General features: G+C 34.6%; 4 protein-coding genes across 13 annotated transcripts; 3 read left to right on the forward strand and 1 right to left on the reverse strand.

Moving 5' to 3' along the window:
* Positions 1–25: 25 nt before the first annotated feature.
* Positions 26–6,761, reverse strand: LOC123215137 (dihydroorotate dehydrogenase (quinone), mitochondrial). 2 transcript variants are annotated; one of them, XM_044635209.1, is made up of 11 exons: positions 6,425–6,761; positions 5,123–5,205; positions 4,647–4,970; positions 4,106–4,361; positions 3,396–3,476; positions 3,191–3,298; positions 3,086–3,115; positions 2,814–2,849; positions 738–775; positions 515–614; positions 26–385 (listed from the first exon to the last, which is right to left on the reverse strand). In XM_044635209.1, the coding sequence occupies exons 1-11, from the start codon at positions 6,563–6,565 to the stop codon at positions 311–313; spliced, it is 1,272 nt and encodes a 423-aa protein (XP_044491144.1). In that variant the 5' UTR covers positions 6,566–6,761; the 3' UTR covers positions 26–310. The 2 variants fall into 2 exon arrangements, with proteins under 2 accessions (XP_044491144.1, XP_044491143.1); XM_044635208.1 differs by having other exon boundaries at positions 2,712–2,849; positions 6,425–6,759.
* A 267-nt stretch (positions 6,762–7,028) lies between these two features.
* LOC123214561 (superoxide dismutase [Fe] 3, chloroplastic) lies at positions 7,029–10,283 on the forward strand. 7 transcript variants are annotated; one of them, XM_044634401.1, is made up of 9 exons: positions 7,030–7,208; positions 7,297–7,374; positions 7,466–7,657; positions 8,580–8,615; positions 8,725–8,896; positions 9,540–9,613; positions 9,692–9,718; positions 9,814–9,837; positions 9,971–10,283. In XM_044634401.1, exons 1-9 carry the CDS (start codon positions 7,125–7,127, stop codon positions 10,004–10,006), a joined length of 723 nt encoding a protein of 240 aa, XP_044490336.1. In that variant the 5' UTR covers positions 7,030–7,124; the 3' UTR covers positions 10,007–10,283. The 7 variants fall into 7 exon arrangements, with proteins under 7 accessions (XP_044490340.1, XP_044490338.1, XP_044490336.1 ...); XM_044634399.1 differs by having other exon boundaries at positions 7,034–7,208; positions 9,913–10,283; XM_044634405.1 differs by lacking the exon at positions 9,540–9,613 and having other exon boundaries at positions 7,029–7,208.
* Positions 10,284–10,845: 562 nt separating this feature from the next.
* On the forward strand, positions 10,846–12,981 carry LOC123214352 (pentatricopeptide repeat-containing protein At3g09040, mitochondrial-like). Its single transcript, XM_044634096.1, has one exon. The coding sequence runs from the start codon at positions 10,846–10,848 to the stop codon at positions 12,979–12,981; it is 2,136 nt and encodes a 711-aa protein (XP_044490031.1).
* A 1,087-nt stretch (positions 12,982–14,068) lies between these two features.
* On the forward strand, positions 14,069–15,855 carry LOC123214562 (protein-S-isoprenylcysteine O-methyltransferase B). 3 transcript variants are annotated; one of them, XM_044634408.1, is made up of 3 exons: positions 14,069–14,299; positions 14,517–14,604; positions 14,707–15,855. In XM_044634408.1, exons 2-3 carry the CDS (start codon positions 14,520–14,522, stop codon positions 15,291–15,293), a joined length of 672 nt encoding a protein of 223 aa, XP_044490343.1. In that variant the 5' UTR covers positions 14,069–14,299; positions 14,517–14,519; the 3' UTR covers positions 15,294–15,855. The 3 variants fall into 3 exon arrangements, with proteins under 3 accessions (XP_044490343.1, XP_044490342.1, XP_044490341.1); XM_044634407.1 differs by having other exon boundaries at positions 14,070–14,299; positions 14,466–14,604; XM_044634406.1 differs by having other exon boundaries at positions 14,071–14,299; positions 14,471–14,604.
* Positions 15,856–17,269: the final 1,414 nt, after the last annotated feature.

The raw sequence follows: 17,269 nt of genomic DNA on the forward strand, positions 1-17,269 counted from the left end.
AGCCACAATTGCATTAATGAAATGCAATGCAATGCAAGGAAAGCCGTGTATTTAGTTTTCAATAAAATCAACTACAGAATGTTCTTGTTCGATCACCAAGAAAAACAGGTTTAAAAAATCCTCTCAAATTGTTTCAATATAGGTGAAAAAAAAAGAGCTTACAAAAATTACGGGAAAGCAAAATATATTAGCCATGTAAGGTATAAACATTGCTTAAAAATCAATTAGAGAGAATCTACTCGTACAGTGAGGTCCTTGCATATCAAAAGGCTGGACTCCGTTATCGGTAGAACTAGACACACCAACAAAATCATCTGTAGTCTGCACCAACTGCTTCAAGGATGGATTTGAAACCATCCCTTTCTAGGCATTGCGCCAGTTCCGCCTACAGAGTCACAATTCAATATAAAACAGCAGAGAATTTGCTAACTGAAAAACCCAGATAGAATTACACTAACTGAATTCGTTTTTCTTTGTCATTCAAACTACAAAATCACGAAACTCATCATAGTACCTTTATTTGAGGAATAAGAGCAGGTCCGCCATAAGCAAAGCTAGTGTAAAGCTGAACAAGAGTTGCTCCAGCTCTTATTTTTTTGTAAGCATCCTCTCCACTGAATCAAAGAAATATATCAACAAAAGCAGAGGAGTAATTTTGATAGATCAGTTATTATACATATGATCAAAATTTTTTTGTTATAAATAAAATATATAAGGCTCTCCATATTGATTTTTACCTGCTAATACCTCCACAACCGATAAGAGGAACCTTTCCCTGGAAAATATAACACAATGTCCAACTCAAAAGACCATGAATTCAAGGCAAACAAAAAGTATCAGAATAGGAAACAAACAACGAGTTCAAACTAGCAGTTGACTTATTTGGGAGGGAAGTAATAATTATGGTCTTCAGATTGATGGGAAAAGAAATATCCCTACAGAATAAGGAAAAGATTTTAGAAAATAATGTAAAAAGAAGGGAGAAATTTTATGTGGCTAGATAGAGACTGCATGACTTTCTCATGGTGAACTTGCATATATCTCTCTTTACCAAGTCAAGCTTACCAAAACTTCGTTTAAATCTATGCAAATGTCCATTTCCTGTTTAACTACAATGGCTGCACTCTACGACAACTCCTTCCAATTGCCCCAAGGACATTAGGACAATATGCTTCACTGTTTTAAGAACAAGACTGAAGCATCAAAACCTTTGAGATAAGATAAGTATCTTAAGGGAACATTCTTTCAAACTATGCATTTTTTATAGAATTTCAAGACCACTCCAAGGTTTCCATAAATTTCCTGCAGTAACTCAAGTTTAACTTATGGTCTGTGACCTGAAAAAGATCAACCTTGAATTTCTTGGTTTATGATAAAGAATCAAATGTGAATTTCCAATCAATAGAGAATTCAAGTGGTTTCTCATTCTCTACAACCAAATAAAACCACCAAAGCTAAAGCACAATCAGTGACAAAAGATATCTCTAAGACACAGAAAATCACAAAATACTAGATAAAAAAGGAAAAATACTATGAAATAGATCCACATTGTTAATTTGGAGCTTTGGTACTAAGGCAGATTGAAGTTGTAAACTTTAGAGTATCTTATGATCTCAGGAATCAACTGGTTTGATTTGGTTACACAAGGGTGATTTTCTAACATTATAGGATGCAACTACAAAGAACTTCATTATAAGAACAACCAAGTAAAACCATCAAAGCTAAAGCACAATCACTGACAAAAGATATCTCTATGACACAAAGAAAATCATGAAATACTGGATAAAAAAGGAAAAATACTGTGAAATAGATCCACATTGTTGATTTGGAGCTTTTGTACTAAGGCAGATTGAAGTTGTTAACTTTAGAGTATCTCATGATCTTAGGAATCAACTGGTTTGATTTGGTTACACAATGGTGATTTTCTAACATTACAGGATGCAGCTGTGCAATAATGAAAGAACTTCATTATAAGAGCAACTACAAATAGCCAGAGATTTGGATACCGAAGAAGATTATAAGAGCAAATCAAAGTTCATTTAACGTTGTTTAAGGAAGGTTGGTGTAACTATTAGTGGAAGATATTTCTATTTTCTGTTTTATCTTTGCTTTTGTATTTTGTTTGAGTTGGGATTAGAAAATTAATAATAATAATAATAATAATATTATTATTATTATTCAAATATTTTCTTAATTAATAATATAATAATAATAATAATTATTATTATTATTATTATTACTATTATTATTATTATTATTATCTAATCCTAACAGTTTGTTTCTGTGATTGCATATGCTTCTTTGCATTTTCTTTTATTGACAACAGAAAAGATACCTGAAGTTTCTTTTTGTATCCTGTTCTTTCGTTAAAAAACACTTGACTTCTCTAGGACAAAAAGCTATGGTCCACAATGGCAAAGGACTAACTAATAACTCATAATCCATGTCTAGTTTTTACATTTTTTTATCTTTCACCAAATAAAAATATTCTAACTCACAAAAGAAATCTCAAAAATCAATATGTGATATTGTCAAGCATAAAAAATTAACTTTTTTTCGGTAAGTAAAAAAAATTCACATTGAACATTCCAGAATTTCCATTTTTTTTCCAGTCCATGTACACTTTCATGCTTTTTACCATGAAATAATCTAGGTTGAATTCTGAAAAAAGGCAGCCCTATGAATAATAAAATATAAGAATAGCAACATACCCTTGTCAAGAGATACATCTCCCTCAAGATATTGGTTGATAAATTAAAAAGTGGTTTCCCACTTAATCCACCAGTTTCCTGGGCAATGGGGTTTTTACTTACAGGATCTGGTCTTGAGACGGTTGTATTTGATATAATCTAGACAAAAAAAAAAAAAAGCATTTGTTAGAAAAAAAAGAAGTCCAGAAAAATAGTACAGACTTCGATACCATGAGTTAATAAACCAAAAATGCACTACCGATAATACATGAAGCATCAAACAATTCTTAAGGAAAATTTAAAGCACAAAAAAAAAAAGCACCAATAAACTAAAAATTAAAGTACATTAGAGTTAATGAGTGAGAATAACAAAATTTTGTTAGGCAAAAATTTACCAATCCATCCAAGCGGAGTGCAAGAGCAACCTATAGAATCAAAGAAGAACCATCAGAATATAATGGGGACTCAGGAAACCATACTTAATAAGAGAATGGACATACTGCTGCAATATCTTCAAGGTCTTCCTTAGACAAGTCTGGAGCAATTTTCACAAGCAACGGAGGTGGGCCCTCCTCACCCCATTGCATTTCATCACGAGCAGCTTGAACCTTTATTTAAAAAAATGTTATAAAAACTTCTATTCTGAATCAACAATAAGGTAAATCGTACAAAGAAAACAGTAACTTCATGTAGAAAGCTCAAAACCTTCTTCACAAGGTCCTTTAATTGCTTTCTTCCCTGAAGCATACGCAATCCTGGAGTATTGGGTGATGAAACATTGATAACCTACAAAGAACAAAGTAAAATTATATTGGTAAATGAATCATCTAGTTACTTTGAAAAAAATATTAATTCCTCACATGACAAAGGCATATGCTAAGGTATGCGATTAATGGAAAAACAAAATAAAAATCACATGATGGAAAATAATACTGTCAGAAACACCATTTTACAAGCAAAGAAAAGATTAAAAAAGAACAACTAAGATAAGATGAACAGAAAATAATTGTTCTATGGTATCCTTTTAGCAACTTGAAATAAAAATCCAGCAAGCCCATCCAAAGAGAAAAAAATTAAGTAGCTTTCATAACAACATCTACAAGCATCAATAGCCACAATGCTGTAGCTAGGCAAAGTTCTTTTCCATCAATGATGAACCTCAGGACAAATTCTCACATCAACTTTGGACTGACGCAGTTAAATTTCACTTAACTAAAGAGGATAGATCAGTTAGATGGCGCAGAGAATGAGGTGAGTCTACTCAGCTCGTGCATCACCAAATCTATAATATAATTTCAATAAATCTCTCTCTCTCTCTCTCTCTCTCTATATATATATATATATATATATATATTTAACAATAGCATATATTGAAGGATAAGAAATTCTAATAAAGCAGAAAAATGAATACATACCAAGTAATCTGCATACTGGGATAATGAATGAACCCCTTGTACAAAATCTGAAGCAGCATCTTCACTTGTCTTATTCTTTCCAAGATTGACTCCAAGAATACCAGGACCAGCTTTTCCTCCATATTTGACATCATCGGTTGAGGAAGATGAAGTGCCTGAAGTTTCATCCAACTTCCTCTTACCATGCTGGGCACCCAAACGCTTTGCAACAACAACAATGCCTTCACTATTAAAACCACATCTATTGATAACAGCACTGGCCACAAAAATGAAGCAGTCAGACAAATTCAAGAAAGAAAAGCAATGGAAAGAAAAACATTTTTTCCTCTATTCAGCACTAGTTTGGGATATAATAGGTCGCATTATTTGATATTCAGGCTTGGTTGAATGCAAATCAAACTAAACAAAAAAACATCAATGTATTATGCCCAAAACAATTTTTCTCTCAACCAGACAAGATATTATTACCAACTTTACTCAAACTACAATACATGCTAACTTTAGTTAAGATAAAAATTGAAGACTAGATATGCATAGTTACCCCTCCTGACGCAATCTGAAGATACGTGGCTTTGGATTACCCTCCTGTGGAACAGGGGTTACAGAACCAACCTCCACAAAACCAAAACCCAACCCAAGTAACCCTTCAATGGCCTCAGCGTTTTTATCAAAACCAGCAGCAAGGCCAACAGGGTTTGAGAACTTTCTTCCCCAGACTTTAAGCCCCAAAATTGATGGATCAGGTCTCTTCTCCCGAGGAACCCAACCACGAGCAGCAGCTGAGACAGCTAAATTGTGAGCAAACTCGGCATCCAGAAGAGCAAAGAATGGATTGACAAGTTTTGTTGCTTGAAATAGCCAGCCACTGTAAGATTTATGCAGTACAAGTTCATTATCAAGGATCAAAACTTGAAGTGAACAAGTTTAACTTCTGATTAATTTACAGTTGATCATTTCAAAAATGGATTTGACATGCAGTATTTTGAGTAAAATCACAAGCATGTCATAAAGAGGTACCAGAAAGTTGCTTCATCCACAGTACTCACATAAGCTCCTCCAGCTATGACTAGACCTATAGTGGCTCCAGTCAATAATCTCCCCTACAATCCAAATTAATATCAGACTTATTCAGAAATCAGACAAATATCTTACAGTTAATGATAGTATAATTCAGTAACAATAGAACACAATGGCAAGAAGACAGCTTGCTTTAGAAAATTAAAATGCCACAAGTAACAAAAAAAAAAAAAAGAAACCAAATAAATTCACTCATGAGGAAAATCTTAAAATGTCATAAAAGGCAGTTCCTACTGACAAACCAAATTAAGATGTCAGAAGAAAGAATAGAATTACAAGAGAGATAAGTAAAGAATCTAAAAAAGATCAGCAGTACTAAAGTCAGAACTTTCAGAAAGAAGACAATACTAACAAATAAAAGGTGAAAAGACTATCAGTTAAAGCAATCAGACCTTTCTAGTTTCCTTCACAAGGGCAAGTCATTCATGCATCAAACATGCCTTGAGATCATTAATAATGGCAGAAGTTTAGTAACTATGTTAATTGACGTTTGACCAAAATCTTGTCCATATGTTCAGTGCCACCAAGTAAAACATACCTCTTCATCTCAACTCCATTTGCCATCTTCAAAAGTAAAAAGAAAAACTGAAAGAAAGTTGAACCATTAGAATCCTCTGAGGCATTCTAATACACATTTTCTTCTAGCCCACCCTTTTGGTGCTTCAGATACACTTATCCCTCAAGTCCACCATCATGGGCCCTAAAGCAAAAGACGTATACACCAAACATTGATGCTTTATAACCACAAAATTCAGACATGGTCATTTATCTCAACTGATCTTGATATTTTTGCATGACTACTGAATCACCATAAATATGTCCACGCTGGCCTACATTTGGGTTTAACAAGACAACTAGAACATATTACCCAGCTCACATTATACCAAGAAAAGAAAAGTATAGATGTCCCATTAAAGAATGTTTACCGCAATGGGCTACTCATTGACACTTACAGAATACAGAAACTTGAAGATTGCAATGAGTTTGTTAGCCCGACGCAATCAGAGTGAACCCCAGCCTCGTGAATGAAAGGCATACACACACAAATTGCAATTTCATATTCAAGAAACAATCACTATCTATTAATAATATCACATTCATATATAAAAAAAAAAATTACGCATACAAACACACACACACACACACACACAAAAACCAATATAAGTAAACTCAGTTGTTTGGAATATAAAAGAGAAACCCATACAAATAAATAAATAAAAAAGAGATAGCAAAAGAGAATACTTTTTTGGAAGAATGAGGGATTTTAGGCAGGCCAGGAGCAGCAGCAGCAGAAGCAGTAGAAAAAGAATGGCCGGTGCGTCCAAGAGGAGATGAAATAACTCTTTGATACCAAAAATCTCTCAACAGTTTCCTTGCCGCCATTAATCGAAAGTAAGGAAGGGACGATTGGCCGGAGATTTAAATTGTAATTGTAATTTGTAATGGCCCTTATTACTCGCTTCTCCTCACAACACCGGATTTATTTATTAAACCTTCCAGTCTGTCTTTAAACCCTTCAATTCAAGCCTAAACCCTCCTGCTCCTTCAATTTAGTGGGTCCCTCGACTTTCCCTAAAATTCCGATGCTTCCAATAGTTTTACTGCCTTTTTTGTGTATTTTATGCGTAAATTATTAAAAGATTTTATTTCTACAGAAGAAATACAATTAGATATAATTTTTTAATTAGAAAATAATTTTTAAATTTTAATTAACTTTAGTTATATATAAAATAACCATTTTAAAAATAATTTAATGGAGATCAAATAATAATAAATATGGTTAAAATGCACTATTTTAAAAAAATTATATTTTTTATTTAAAAACTTAATGAACTAAGGCATAGGCCCGTTCCACAATTTACCCGGCTTTTAATCCGGGCCTCTCAATCTGGCTGACAGCTAGACAAACTTTCAACTTTCAGACAGAGAACACGGAAGCCGAATGGGGTCTTGCACTTGCAATCCTTTCGCTCTCACTTCACATCCTTACATCAGTTGCTTCAAAAGTCCCAAGCTTTCTCATTCGGTTCGTTATATGTTTGAATAAACTCATTCAAAGCACAAGTAAGCTTTTTTTTTTCTTTATTCGTTTATTTATTCACTTTTTGTTACAGATAAGAAGGTTGAGCGGGTCACAAAGAGCTTCCAAAGTCACCGCTTACTATGGTTTAAAGGAACCACCTTATAAGCTCGTACGTGAGTCTTGATTTTTGTCTTAATGGGTTGTGGGAAATTGTAGTTTGCAGCTAATTGTACTTGTTTATGCTGTTTTTTGTTTTGTAGGATGCGTTGGAACCATATATGAGTAAGAGGACGCTGGAAAAGCATTGGGGAGAGCATCATCGTGGTTATGTGGATGGTTTGAATAAACATCTTGAGAAAGATGATATACTGTACGGCTACACTCTGGATGAGCTTGTTAAAGTAACTTATAACAATGGAAACCCTCTACCCGAGTTCAATAATGCTGCCCAGGTGTGAATAAAATCAGTATTTTGTCCCTCCTTGGTGTAGAGTCTTGCTAACTCATCTTTAATTGTGTGAATGAGGTTGCTTTTAAAAGTGGTAATATGAATTTGGTTTATTGTTTTATGTATTTTAGTCGAATTCCTAATCTTGTTCGATGATTATGCTGTAGCTTTGGAATACATATATAGTTGTTTAGCTTAGAAGTTGACGGGGAGGAACAAATTCAACATAGTTCCAAATTTTATTGCTTTAGCTGGTAAATGATGAACTTCAGTGGTTGATATAATTTATCAGTAAAATACTAATAATTTTGCTTTTAATTCTGTTTGTATAGGAGCAAGTATCTCTTAGAATGTGCTATAACATACTAGAAGACATTTATATATAGGCAATATACTTGTGTGCAGTTACTAAAACCGGATGGTAGTAGTAGCTCAAACATTGCTCTTTAGGATTCAGCATGTCGGATGGGTGGGGAGTGCCTTAAATTTTCTCTCAAAATGACATCTTTCCTCAAATTCCTTCCTAACGTCTCTGTTAGGTGAAAACTTTTTGAAAACATGGCATGAACAATGCTACTTGATTTTTGAATTAACTGAGTGAACTGGAGAAAATTGCATGTGATGAAAATAGCTATTCTGTAATATTTTATGATATATCTCTTGGGAAAACTTAATTATGCTGTTTCGAAACATTTTTAGTTCAAGTCAGATTGGCAATCTTATAGCAAAGAACTTCGGTAAGGAAAATGCATCCCAAGGTTAATGTTGAAGTTATAAAAAGTCGTATATTAAATCGAACTGGCAACTGCTATGGCAATGACAAGTTGTGCAAACCAGGGATTTCAAAAATAACATTTTCCTTGATGCAAGATTAGTCTTTTTTATTTGGATATTACCCATGATTGGGTGTTTGATGATTTTTTTAGTTATTCAATAAAACTGGTCTCCTGTTTGATAATGTGGTAAGTGTTTTTTTTTATTTTAAACGATTGGCAGTTGTCTTGAACTTAGTTATATCCATTTGAAGTGCAAAATTCTAATGTAAAATCAAAACTTAATACACCATGGCAGGTTTGGAATCATGACTTCTTTTGGGAGTCCATGCAGCCTGGAGGGGGCAACATGCCCAAATATGGAGTACTTGATCAGATTGAAAAAGATTTTGGTTCCTTTGCAAATTTCAAAGAAAAGTTCATAGAATCTGCTCTTTCACTATTTGGCTCTGGATGGGTTTGGCTGGTTGGTAAGCCCTTTGTTGAACTATAGTTTCAGCATATATGTTTGTGTATGTACTGTCTTCTCTGCCAGAATTAAATTCTTTGAGTCCTATCATTTGTCTTGGTTTCCTTGAAATTAATTATTCATATCATTTGTGACCACTATATTGTATGCAACAGATTGGTGGTACTCTCTGTGTTGATTTTTCGCATGTATAAGACAAGACTTCTTCCCCCTCTCCAGCCCCTATAATTTTTTTCCACAATTTTATTTCAATTTTTTCTTTTTGTAATCTTTTACATCTTATAATCTGCAGTTATGTTGTTGCGAGTATCAATCCTTTTTCCTTTTAGCCTTTATACTGGAACTTTTTGTATTTTCTTTGCTAGCAGTGTTTTTTTAATTTTGTTTTTCCCACCCACTCCCTCCAATTTTTCAGTTATTTCACCATTTTGAACCATAATGGCTGCTGACATGAGATGTCAAATAAATTTTGGATCCATGTTTTGGCGCACAAAGAGCTTGGAAAATAAAATCATTTACATCTTGCTTCATGGTGGTTTTTGGCCAGTGATGGTACTCATTTTGTTAACTATTGTCGTTTTTTCTATTATTATTATTCTTTTTCCGCCCACATCATCTCCTTGGTGTTGCTTTGGTTGTATTAGTGAAAAGAAAGGAGAGACGACTTGAAATAGTTAAAACATCAAATGCCATTAATCCACTAGTGTGGGATGACATTGTAAGTCAATCTTTGTATCTTTAAAATGAGTGCTTGATTTCAATTTGATAATTGCATTGATCACTTTTCTTTGTGCAGCCCATCATCAGTCTAGACATGTGGGAGGTAAGTTTATAATTTCTTTCTCTCTCTGTGGAGATGCACCATCAATTCCTTATTATGGTCCAAGTTGTTAATAGTTTTCTCTTTTCTGCTTGCAGCATGCTTATTATCTTGATTACAAGGTATATGACTATCACTGCCTCTTCTTTTACCCTCCACAAGATGCTTCTTAACAATCCTTTGCTTCTTCAAAACAGAATGACAGAGCCAAGTATGTAAATGTGTTTATGAACCACCTTGTATCTTGGAATGCAGCAATGTCACGTATGGGCCGTGCAGAGGCGTTTGTGAATTTTGGTGAACCCAAAATCCCAGTTGCTTGAATGTTGCAACACCGAGAAGCTGCCGGTGGTTCTTACCACCAAGAGTTCTGAGTTCTGCTTGAGAGAGGACAAAAGATTGTAGTGCTTCAAATTTTGTGTAAATTTGTAATCCAGTTCAATGCTAAGAATATAAGGCTAGCTTTAGGAATGTTGCTTTTTCCAAAACCAAGGTCTTTTGTAACTTATTCCATTATCTTGTTGAAGCTTCAATAAATTAGCCAGCCAAAACCTGGGATACTAAGGAATTTTTACAATCCGAAAAATAAAATAAAACTGCAACGTCCTCCCTAGAACTCTATTTACTTAAACGGCACCGTTATTTCCAGACTTTATTTCACTTAAACGCCACCGTTTCTTTGCTTCTCTCGCTTCTTCAACTGCCTTTTCCCGCGCTAATTTGTTTCAGTTTGTATCAATTATATCGTGTCATGGTGGGGATTTTCAAAATTTGCCAATCTTGATGACAATTTCGCTTCATTACAAAGTTCAACCACGATCATAAATGTACTTCTCACCCTCATGAGAAGCTTGAAGCTATCTCTTATTTCAAACCTGAAATTTATCCCTCGCTTAACAAACATGCGTTGTTGTTACTTCAATGCAACAGTCTCTAAACCTCAAGACCAACTCCGTATTACCAAGAAATCTCTCTGTAGTCTAATTGTGAGAAAAGACCCGATTTTCATCGCAAATGCCCTTTCGCTGTCTGAGAGTTTTGAATCTTGTTTTCTTGGTACTCAAATCCATTGCCATATTATCAAACTGGGATTCACCGGCGACATTTTCTTGCAAAATAATCTGATCAAAATGTACACTAAATGCGGCTTCATAGGTTATGGGATTAAGGTGTTTGATGAAATGCCCGAAACAAATCTTGTTTCTTGGACTTTGATCATTTCTTCTGCGGTTCAAAGTGGGGAATTTAAATGGGGCTTGAACGTGTATTTGGAAATGACAAGAAATGGGTTGATACCTAATGAATTTGCTATTGGAAGTGTTATGAAAGTGTGTGCATGTATGAGAGTCAGTGAACTTGGTTTGTCTATTCTTGGTTTTGCAATAAAAATTGGAGTTGAAAAGGACCCGTTCGTGGGTTGTTCTATTTTGAATTTTTATACTAAGGTGGGGGATATTGAAGGGGCTGAGCGGATGTTTGATTGCATAAACAGTGTTGATATTAGCTGTTGGAATGCTATGATGGGAGCATATGCACAATGTGGGTTTGGTTTTGAAGCTTTGAAGGTTTTATCTTCAATGCGAAGTGAGGGACTACATATGGACAAATACACCTTTGTCAATGCCCTCCAGGGTTGCTCTATTGTGGATGATTTAAATACTGGAAAGCAGATTCATGGATTGATTACTCTCAGTGAAGTGGAATGTAGCATCTCAGTGATGAATGCTCTTATAGATATGTACATAAAAAATGGTGAAATGGACTCTGCTTTGAAGATTTTCAAAAGAATAGTTAAAAAAGACATTGTATCATGGAATTCTCTTTTTGGGGGTTTTTCTGAATATGATAATCCAAGAGAATTTGCAAAGTTATTCCATGAGTTTATGCTATCAGGCATAAGGCCGAGCCATGTAACTTTCTGTGTACTGTTTAGACAATGTGGAGAAGTACATGATGTTAACTTTGGGCTTCAGCTGTATTGCCTCGCACTGCATTTTGGATTTCTTCATGAAACAAATGTCACAAGCTCGTTAATCTATATGTTTTGTAGGTGTGGAGTTGTGGAGATGGCACGTTTAGTTTTTGACAACGTACTTTGCAAGAATATAACCATTTGGAATGAGTTAATTGCAGGCTACAATTTCAATAGTTGTGACATGGAAGTTCTGCAGACGTTTTGTAATTTATGGCAGTCAGGTTTTGAAGCAAATGAATTTACCTTCTTCTGCACTTTGGAGGCTTGTTGTAGATCTGAAAATCAACAAATGGGCAGACAGATACATGGTGTTGTTGTTAAGTCTGGCTTTTCTCATTCTGGATATGTTTGTAGTTCCCTAATTAAATCTTATGTTAAATTTGGACTACTACATCATTCTTTTGAGTTCTTTAATGGGTTTGAGAGATTAGATAGAGCATCGTGGGGGACCATGATATCTACATTGGTGAATCAAGGCTACAACTATGATGCACTCAGACTTTTCCACTTGTTAATTGAATCTGGTGAGCAGCCTGATCAGTATATTTTGGGTAGCATTCTAAATAGTTGTGCTGACACTGGAATTTATCACCAGACTAGATCTATCCATCCATTTATTATCAAATTGGGATTTGATGCAGATGTCTTCGTTGCTAGTGCTGTTATAGATGCTTATGCAAAGTGTGGGGACATTAAAGGCGCTAAAATGGCTTTTGATCAGTCATTTAAATCCACTGATGTGATTGTATATAATAGTTTAATCACGGCTTATGCTCATCATGGTCTTGTGACAGAAGCAATGGAAATCTTTGACAAAATGAATTTGGCCAATCTAAAGCCTAGCCAAGCCACCTTTGTTTCAGTTTTATCAGCCTGTAGTCATAAGGGTCTAGTTAAACAAGGATGTCTTTTGTTCAAATCAATGACCTTACAATATGGAGTAGAACCATCTCCTGATAATTATGGCTGCTTAGTGGATATGCTATCAAGAAATGGATACCTCGAAGATGCTAAACATGTAATTGAGGTAATGCCCTTTGCAGCTTGGCCTGCAATTTATAGATCCTTGCTTAGTGGTTGCAGGATACATGGCAATAGAGAAATAGGAGAATGGGCTGCTAAGAATCTACTTCAGTTGCTTCCTGAAAATGATTCTGCTTATGTAATGTTGTCAAAAGTGTATTCTGAAGGTGGCAATTGGGAAGGTGCAGCAAAAGTGAGGAGTGGTATGACAGAAAATCAAATTTTGAAAGGCCCTGGGTATAGCTGGATTGAGACATTGAATCCTTGAGGAACTCTTATGTCTTTTCTAGAAGCTGTTTGGCCACTCTGAATTTTAGTTTCCTGTGCTGAGCTCTTTCATATCAATCTAAAAGCAAAATTTTGGGTGAAAAATTTCTTGGTGTACAAAGGCTGGTTATCTTTACATATGATGGAAGCTGCTTGGACACAGATGATTCAAATTTATCTTGATGATCGGTTCTTTGGTAGCATAATTTCTCCCTCTGTGAAGACTAGGTAATTCCTTATATGCTATCAATGTGTCTATTATCTTCACTGTTTGCAGCATGCTTGTTATCTGGATTATCAAAAAGGTAACCAACACTGTTTCATCCTCAGTCCTCCTAGATACAGTTTCCTAACAATCCGCTGGCTTCTCCTAAGCAGCATGACGTTGAGAAGTGAATGTATTTTTAGGCAACATTGTATCTAGGAACACTGCAATGACCCCATCGCTGATGGCCTGTGCAGAGGCCTTTTGAATTTGGCTGAAACCAAAATTCCAGTTGGTTCAATTGTTTCAGCACCAAAAAGCTGCAGGTGAATGATACTACCAAGTGAGTGTAAGCAGAGGTCACAAGCCCTTGGCAAATAGAACACTGAAATCAAGGCTGAGAAAAACAAATGTAATGCCGAAGGTATAGTTTATGCTAGTAATGAGTTTAATTGAGCAGAAGAACAGAGGTTATTTTGATCCAAATAGTTCTTTATTTAGTTCCATTATCTAATGGTTTAGACACTGGAACAACTTGGTTCATGTCAGCCATGTTTGTAGCTGCAGATGCTCCATTAATACAAAGGTACTTTTGTAGCAAAAAATTGTGATTTAGAAGTAAAACTTGTAATAAAGAAGAGGCATTATCTCTGAAGTCCTTAATATTTCATTTCACAAAGAAAAGATATGGCATTTTATTAATAAATTGTCAACAATTCTCTCTCTCTTTTTTTTTTTATTCCACTCTAACTCTGCTTATTATGAAAAAAAATTACAATTAATTTGGGTCAAACTGTTTATTAATGGCTTTGTAAACACCCAATAATATTCATAAATAAATTTTTTTGGGAGGTCTTGGAATATTCTTAAAACCATATGTAAACTTATGCAAAGACAATTGTGATATAAAAGAATGGTTTTTTTCTTTTCCTATTATCAGATATATGGTGTCTTTTTGGAAAATGTAAAATCTATTAAAATGCTAAATGAAGATGGAGAAAAAGTAATCAGAAATTCAAGAGGCAAACGCCATCGTTCTGCAATCACGACTTGCTCCTTGCTTCTGGGTCTTGAAAATTGGAGTGTTTGGTTGGAAGATTAAGATAGCCACAAGGTCTGTTAACACTCTATCTGTATTTCTTTCTCAGATTCGATCTGATATTTAAAGTTTAATCTTCTAATCTCTGTTTATTTCTTGATAGTAACTCATCTCGCCTTTCCACAATCGTTGGTCCTCTGAAAATTAATCTAAATAAGTTAGCTTTTCATCTCTTTTGTAGCGCAGGTCATAATTTAGCTGCCTTGCTTCATTATTGTTTACTCGGATGCAGGAGATGTCTTACATGAAGCATTTTTTGGGTGAAATTGAGACTCAAATTTCAGTGTTGATATCCTATAATTCTTCATTCAACATGTCAGGTCTGCAGTAAAATCCCCGCAAGTTTGTTTATCACTGGCCACCCTTATTCTGTATCTCGACTAGTGACAGAAAATTGACTCTTTGTTTTATCAAAATGACAGATATTCTCAGTTACACGGCTTGCAGACAGTTATCCCAAATGTTCTTGGCAGTTTTCTTCTTTCATAGTTCTGAATATGTTCTGGCAATTGTCTTCCATGGTAGTTCCAATGTTACTCTTAAGTCACTTTTGATTAGTAAGAATTATGTTTTAGCAATGTTATTTTCCTTGATGGAGTACTTTGTTGAAATCTTTTTCTTTCCTGGGTTGAAGGAATATTGGTGGATTAGCTATATAGGTCTTGCAATGGTTATTATCGGGGAAATCATTAGGAAATTGGCAATTATAACAGCTGGTCAGGCCTTCACACATCTAATTGAGGTTCACCATGAGGAACATCACAAACTAGTTACTCATGGAGTCTATAGTTGTGTTCGTCATCCTGGTTATTGTGGTTTCCTCATCTGGTCAGTTGGCACCCAGATAATGCTGTGTAATCCCATCTCCACAATTGGATTTACAATTATTGTGTGGAGGTTTTTCGCTTTGCGGATACTGTATGAGGAGTATTTGTTGAGACAGTTTTTTGGGCAACAGTATGAGGAATATGCCCAGCGAGTCCCTTCTGGGGTGCCCTTTGTAGAGTAGACACAGTTGCTTTTGTCTTGCATACTCACCTTGCTTCATCCAGTAAGTTAGCTGCAGTTTTCTCGTTGAGGTGAACATCTTTGAAGCTGAGCAGATCAATGGCTGGCAAGAGTGACCATTTTTATTTGTCCTTCTGTATTGTGGCTTTATTCTTGGCTGAGACTGTGTACCATTGACACAGGTGGAGTACTATGAAGATGATTTTTTATTGTAAGGTAATTGGTAGCAGCTTACAGATATCCATCCTGAGTTATTTTAGTCATTTCAAGGCTTTTACTCGGTTTATAATCCAGAAAGTTATTGTTAATTTCTGTTTATCTGAATGTAAAATTGCCCTTTCAACTCAGTTTTTGAAAATTGTGAGCCCCATTTGATTCTGTAACTTTTATTTGTTTTCTGCTTGGATTGGTTTCTTGTAGAGGAGCATTTTAGTCATAATTTTTTATTTTTCTCAAAGTTCAATTCAGAGATTGGTTCCCATCAGTTAGATTCACCTGTAGTTGCTGAGAACAACATAGTTGTAATTGTATTTAGTGAATGTAGATATTTGCCATTCAACCGATTCTGCGATTGTTATACTGTACTTAAATTCGCTTTGGTCTGTGAAATTCTTTACTAATACTTGGAGAAGCAGTATCCTGATGCCATTGCACTTTTATGGTGTTTACACATATGTAAATTACAAATATAGTTATTGTTTTATGATTGGACAAACTCAAGTTTGATTCAGTTCAAATCTAACCTTAATTAGGATTAGACATCGAATGACAGAGAACAATAATAAATAAAAATTTTAAAATACACTTTAAATATTTAAAACCAAAGGCTAAAAACCTAAAATTATCAAATTTTAGTTAGAATACAAATTAACCAGTTCGAAAAATGATTTTAAAAAATGTTGAAAATAAGAGAGAATCTAGTTTATAATGGACAATTTCATAAAAATAGAGATGAATGGTTATATGAGTATAAAAATGTGGGCATAGAGTTCATGAGACAATTCAATGTGGTTTACATAATAGATTGATGTCCATCCATCATTCTTATATTAGCTAAATCTAGGTCCATAAAATTTATCTAAGTTTGATGCAACTAGTTAGAGATGAAGATGTGAGAGCAAAGATGAGCACAATAAAAAAGAACAAGCCAATGGGTGATATCGTAAAATTTACAAAGGGACAAAGCGATGTGACTATGATAGTTGGAAGAGAGGAAAGGGGAAGCATAGGCATGCCTCTATAAATGCTCAAAAATTAAGACAAATTTATGCTCCAAAAATAAGGAAAATTTATGAGTCTGACAAGGACATCAAACAATTAGATGGGAGAAAATGTCACATCCAACCTAAATTCAATGGTTTGTTAATCTCAATCCTTAGAGAAAGTAAGTACAATGCTTAATTTTTATATAGGCAATAACAATATGGAAGAACCCCATGCATTTATGCAATAACAATATGGAAGAACCCCATGCATTTGAACGAAAGGATGAAGATCAACCATTCTGAACAAAAAAATTTGGTCGTGTATGCTAAAACCTCTTCGCTACAAACTTGATGACACTTTAATTGCCTTATTACAACATCTTTTAAAGCTGATGAAAGTGCAAGTGTGAAGTGTGAACATGCATACCGCCAAGTTCAGCAATATCAAAGAAAATAGTTATGGAAATAAAAACGAGAATTTGTTACTGAAAGCAAAAGAGAAATACAATTAGCTGTTTACTCAATGAGTTGAAATATACGGCTTTGGAAACCATGAACCCTAATCATTTTGAAAATTATTTATGACACCCAACTTTTATAGGTGCATAATTCAAACACTGTAACATTCAAATGACTAGTTTTTCTTGAGTTTCCTGCATGCACACTATTACAAAAAAGTGTAAAGAAAAAACTCCATCCTCTTCCGATTAAATCTAAGTTATATCAACACTAAAAATAAATTAAAGTCTAGAGTATATAATAATATATGCAG

Source organism: Mangifera indica, chromosome 4 (genome assembly GCF_011075055.1).
Source record: "Mangifera indica cultivar Alphonso chromosome 4, CATAS_Mindica_2.1, whole genome shotgun sequence".
Lineage (NCBI taxonomy): Eukaryota > Viridiplantae > Streptophyta > Magnoliopsida > Sapindales > Anacardiaceae > Mangifera > Mangifera indica.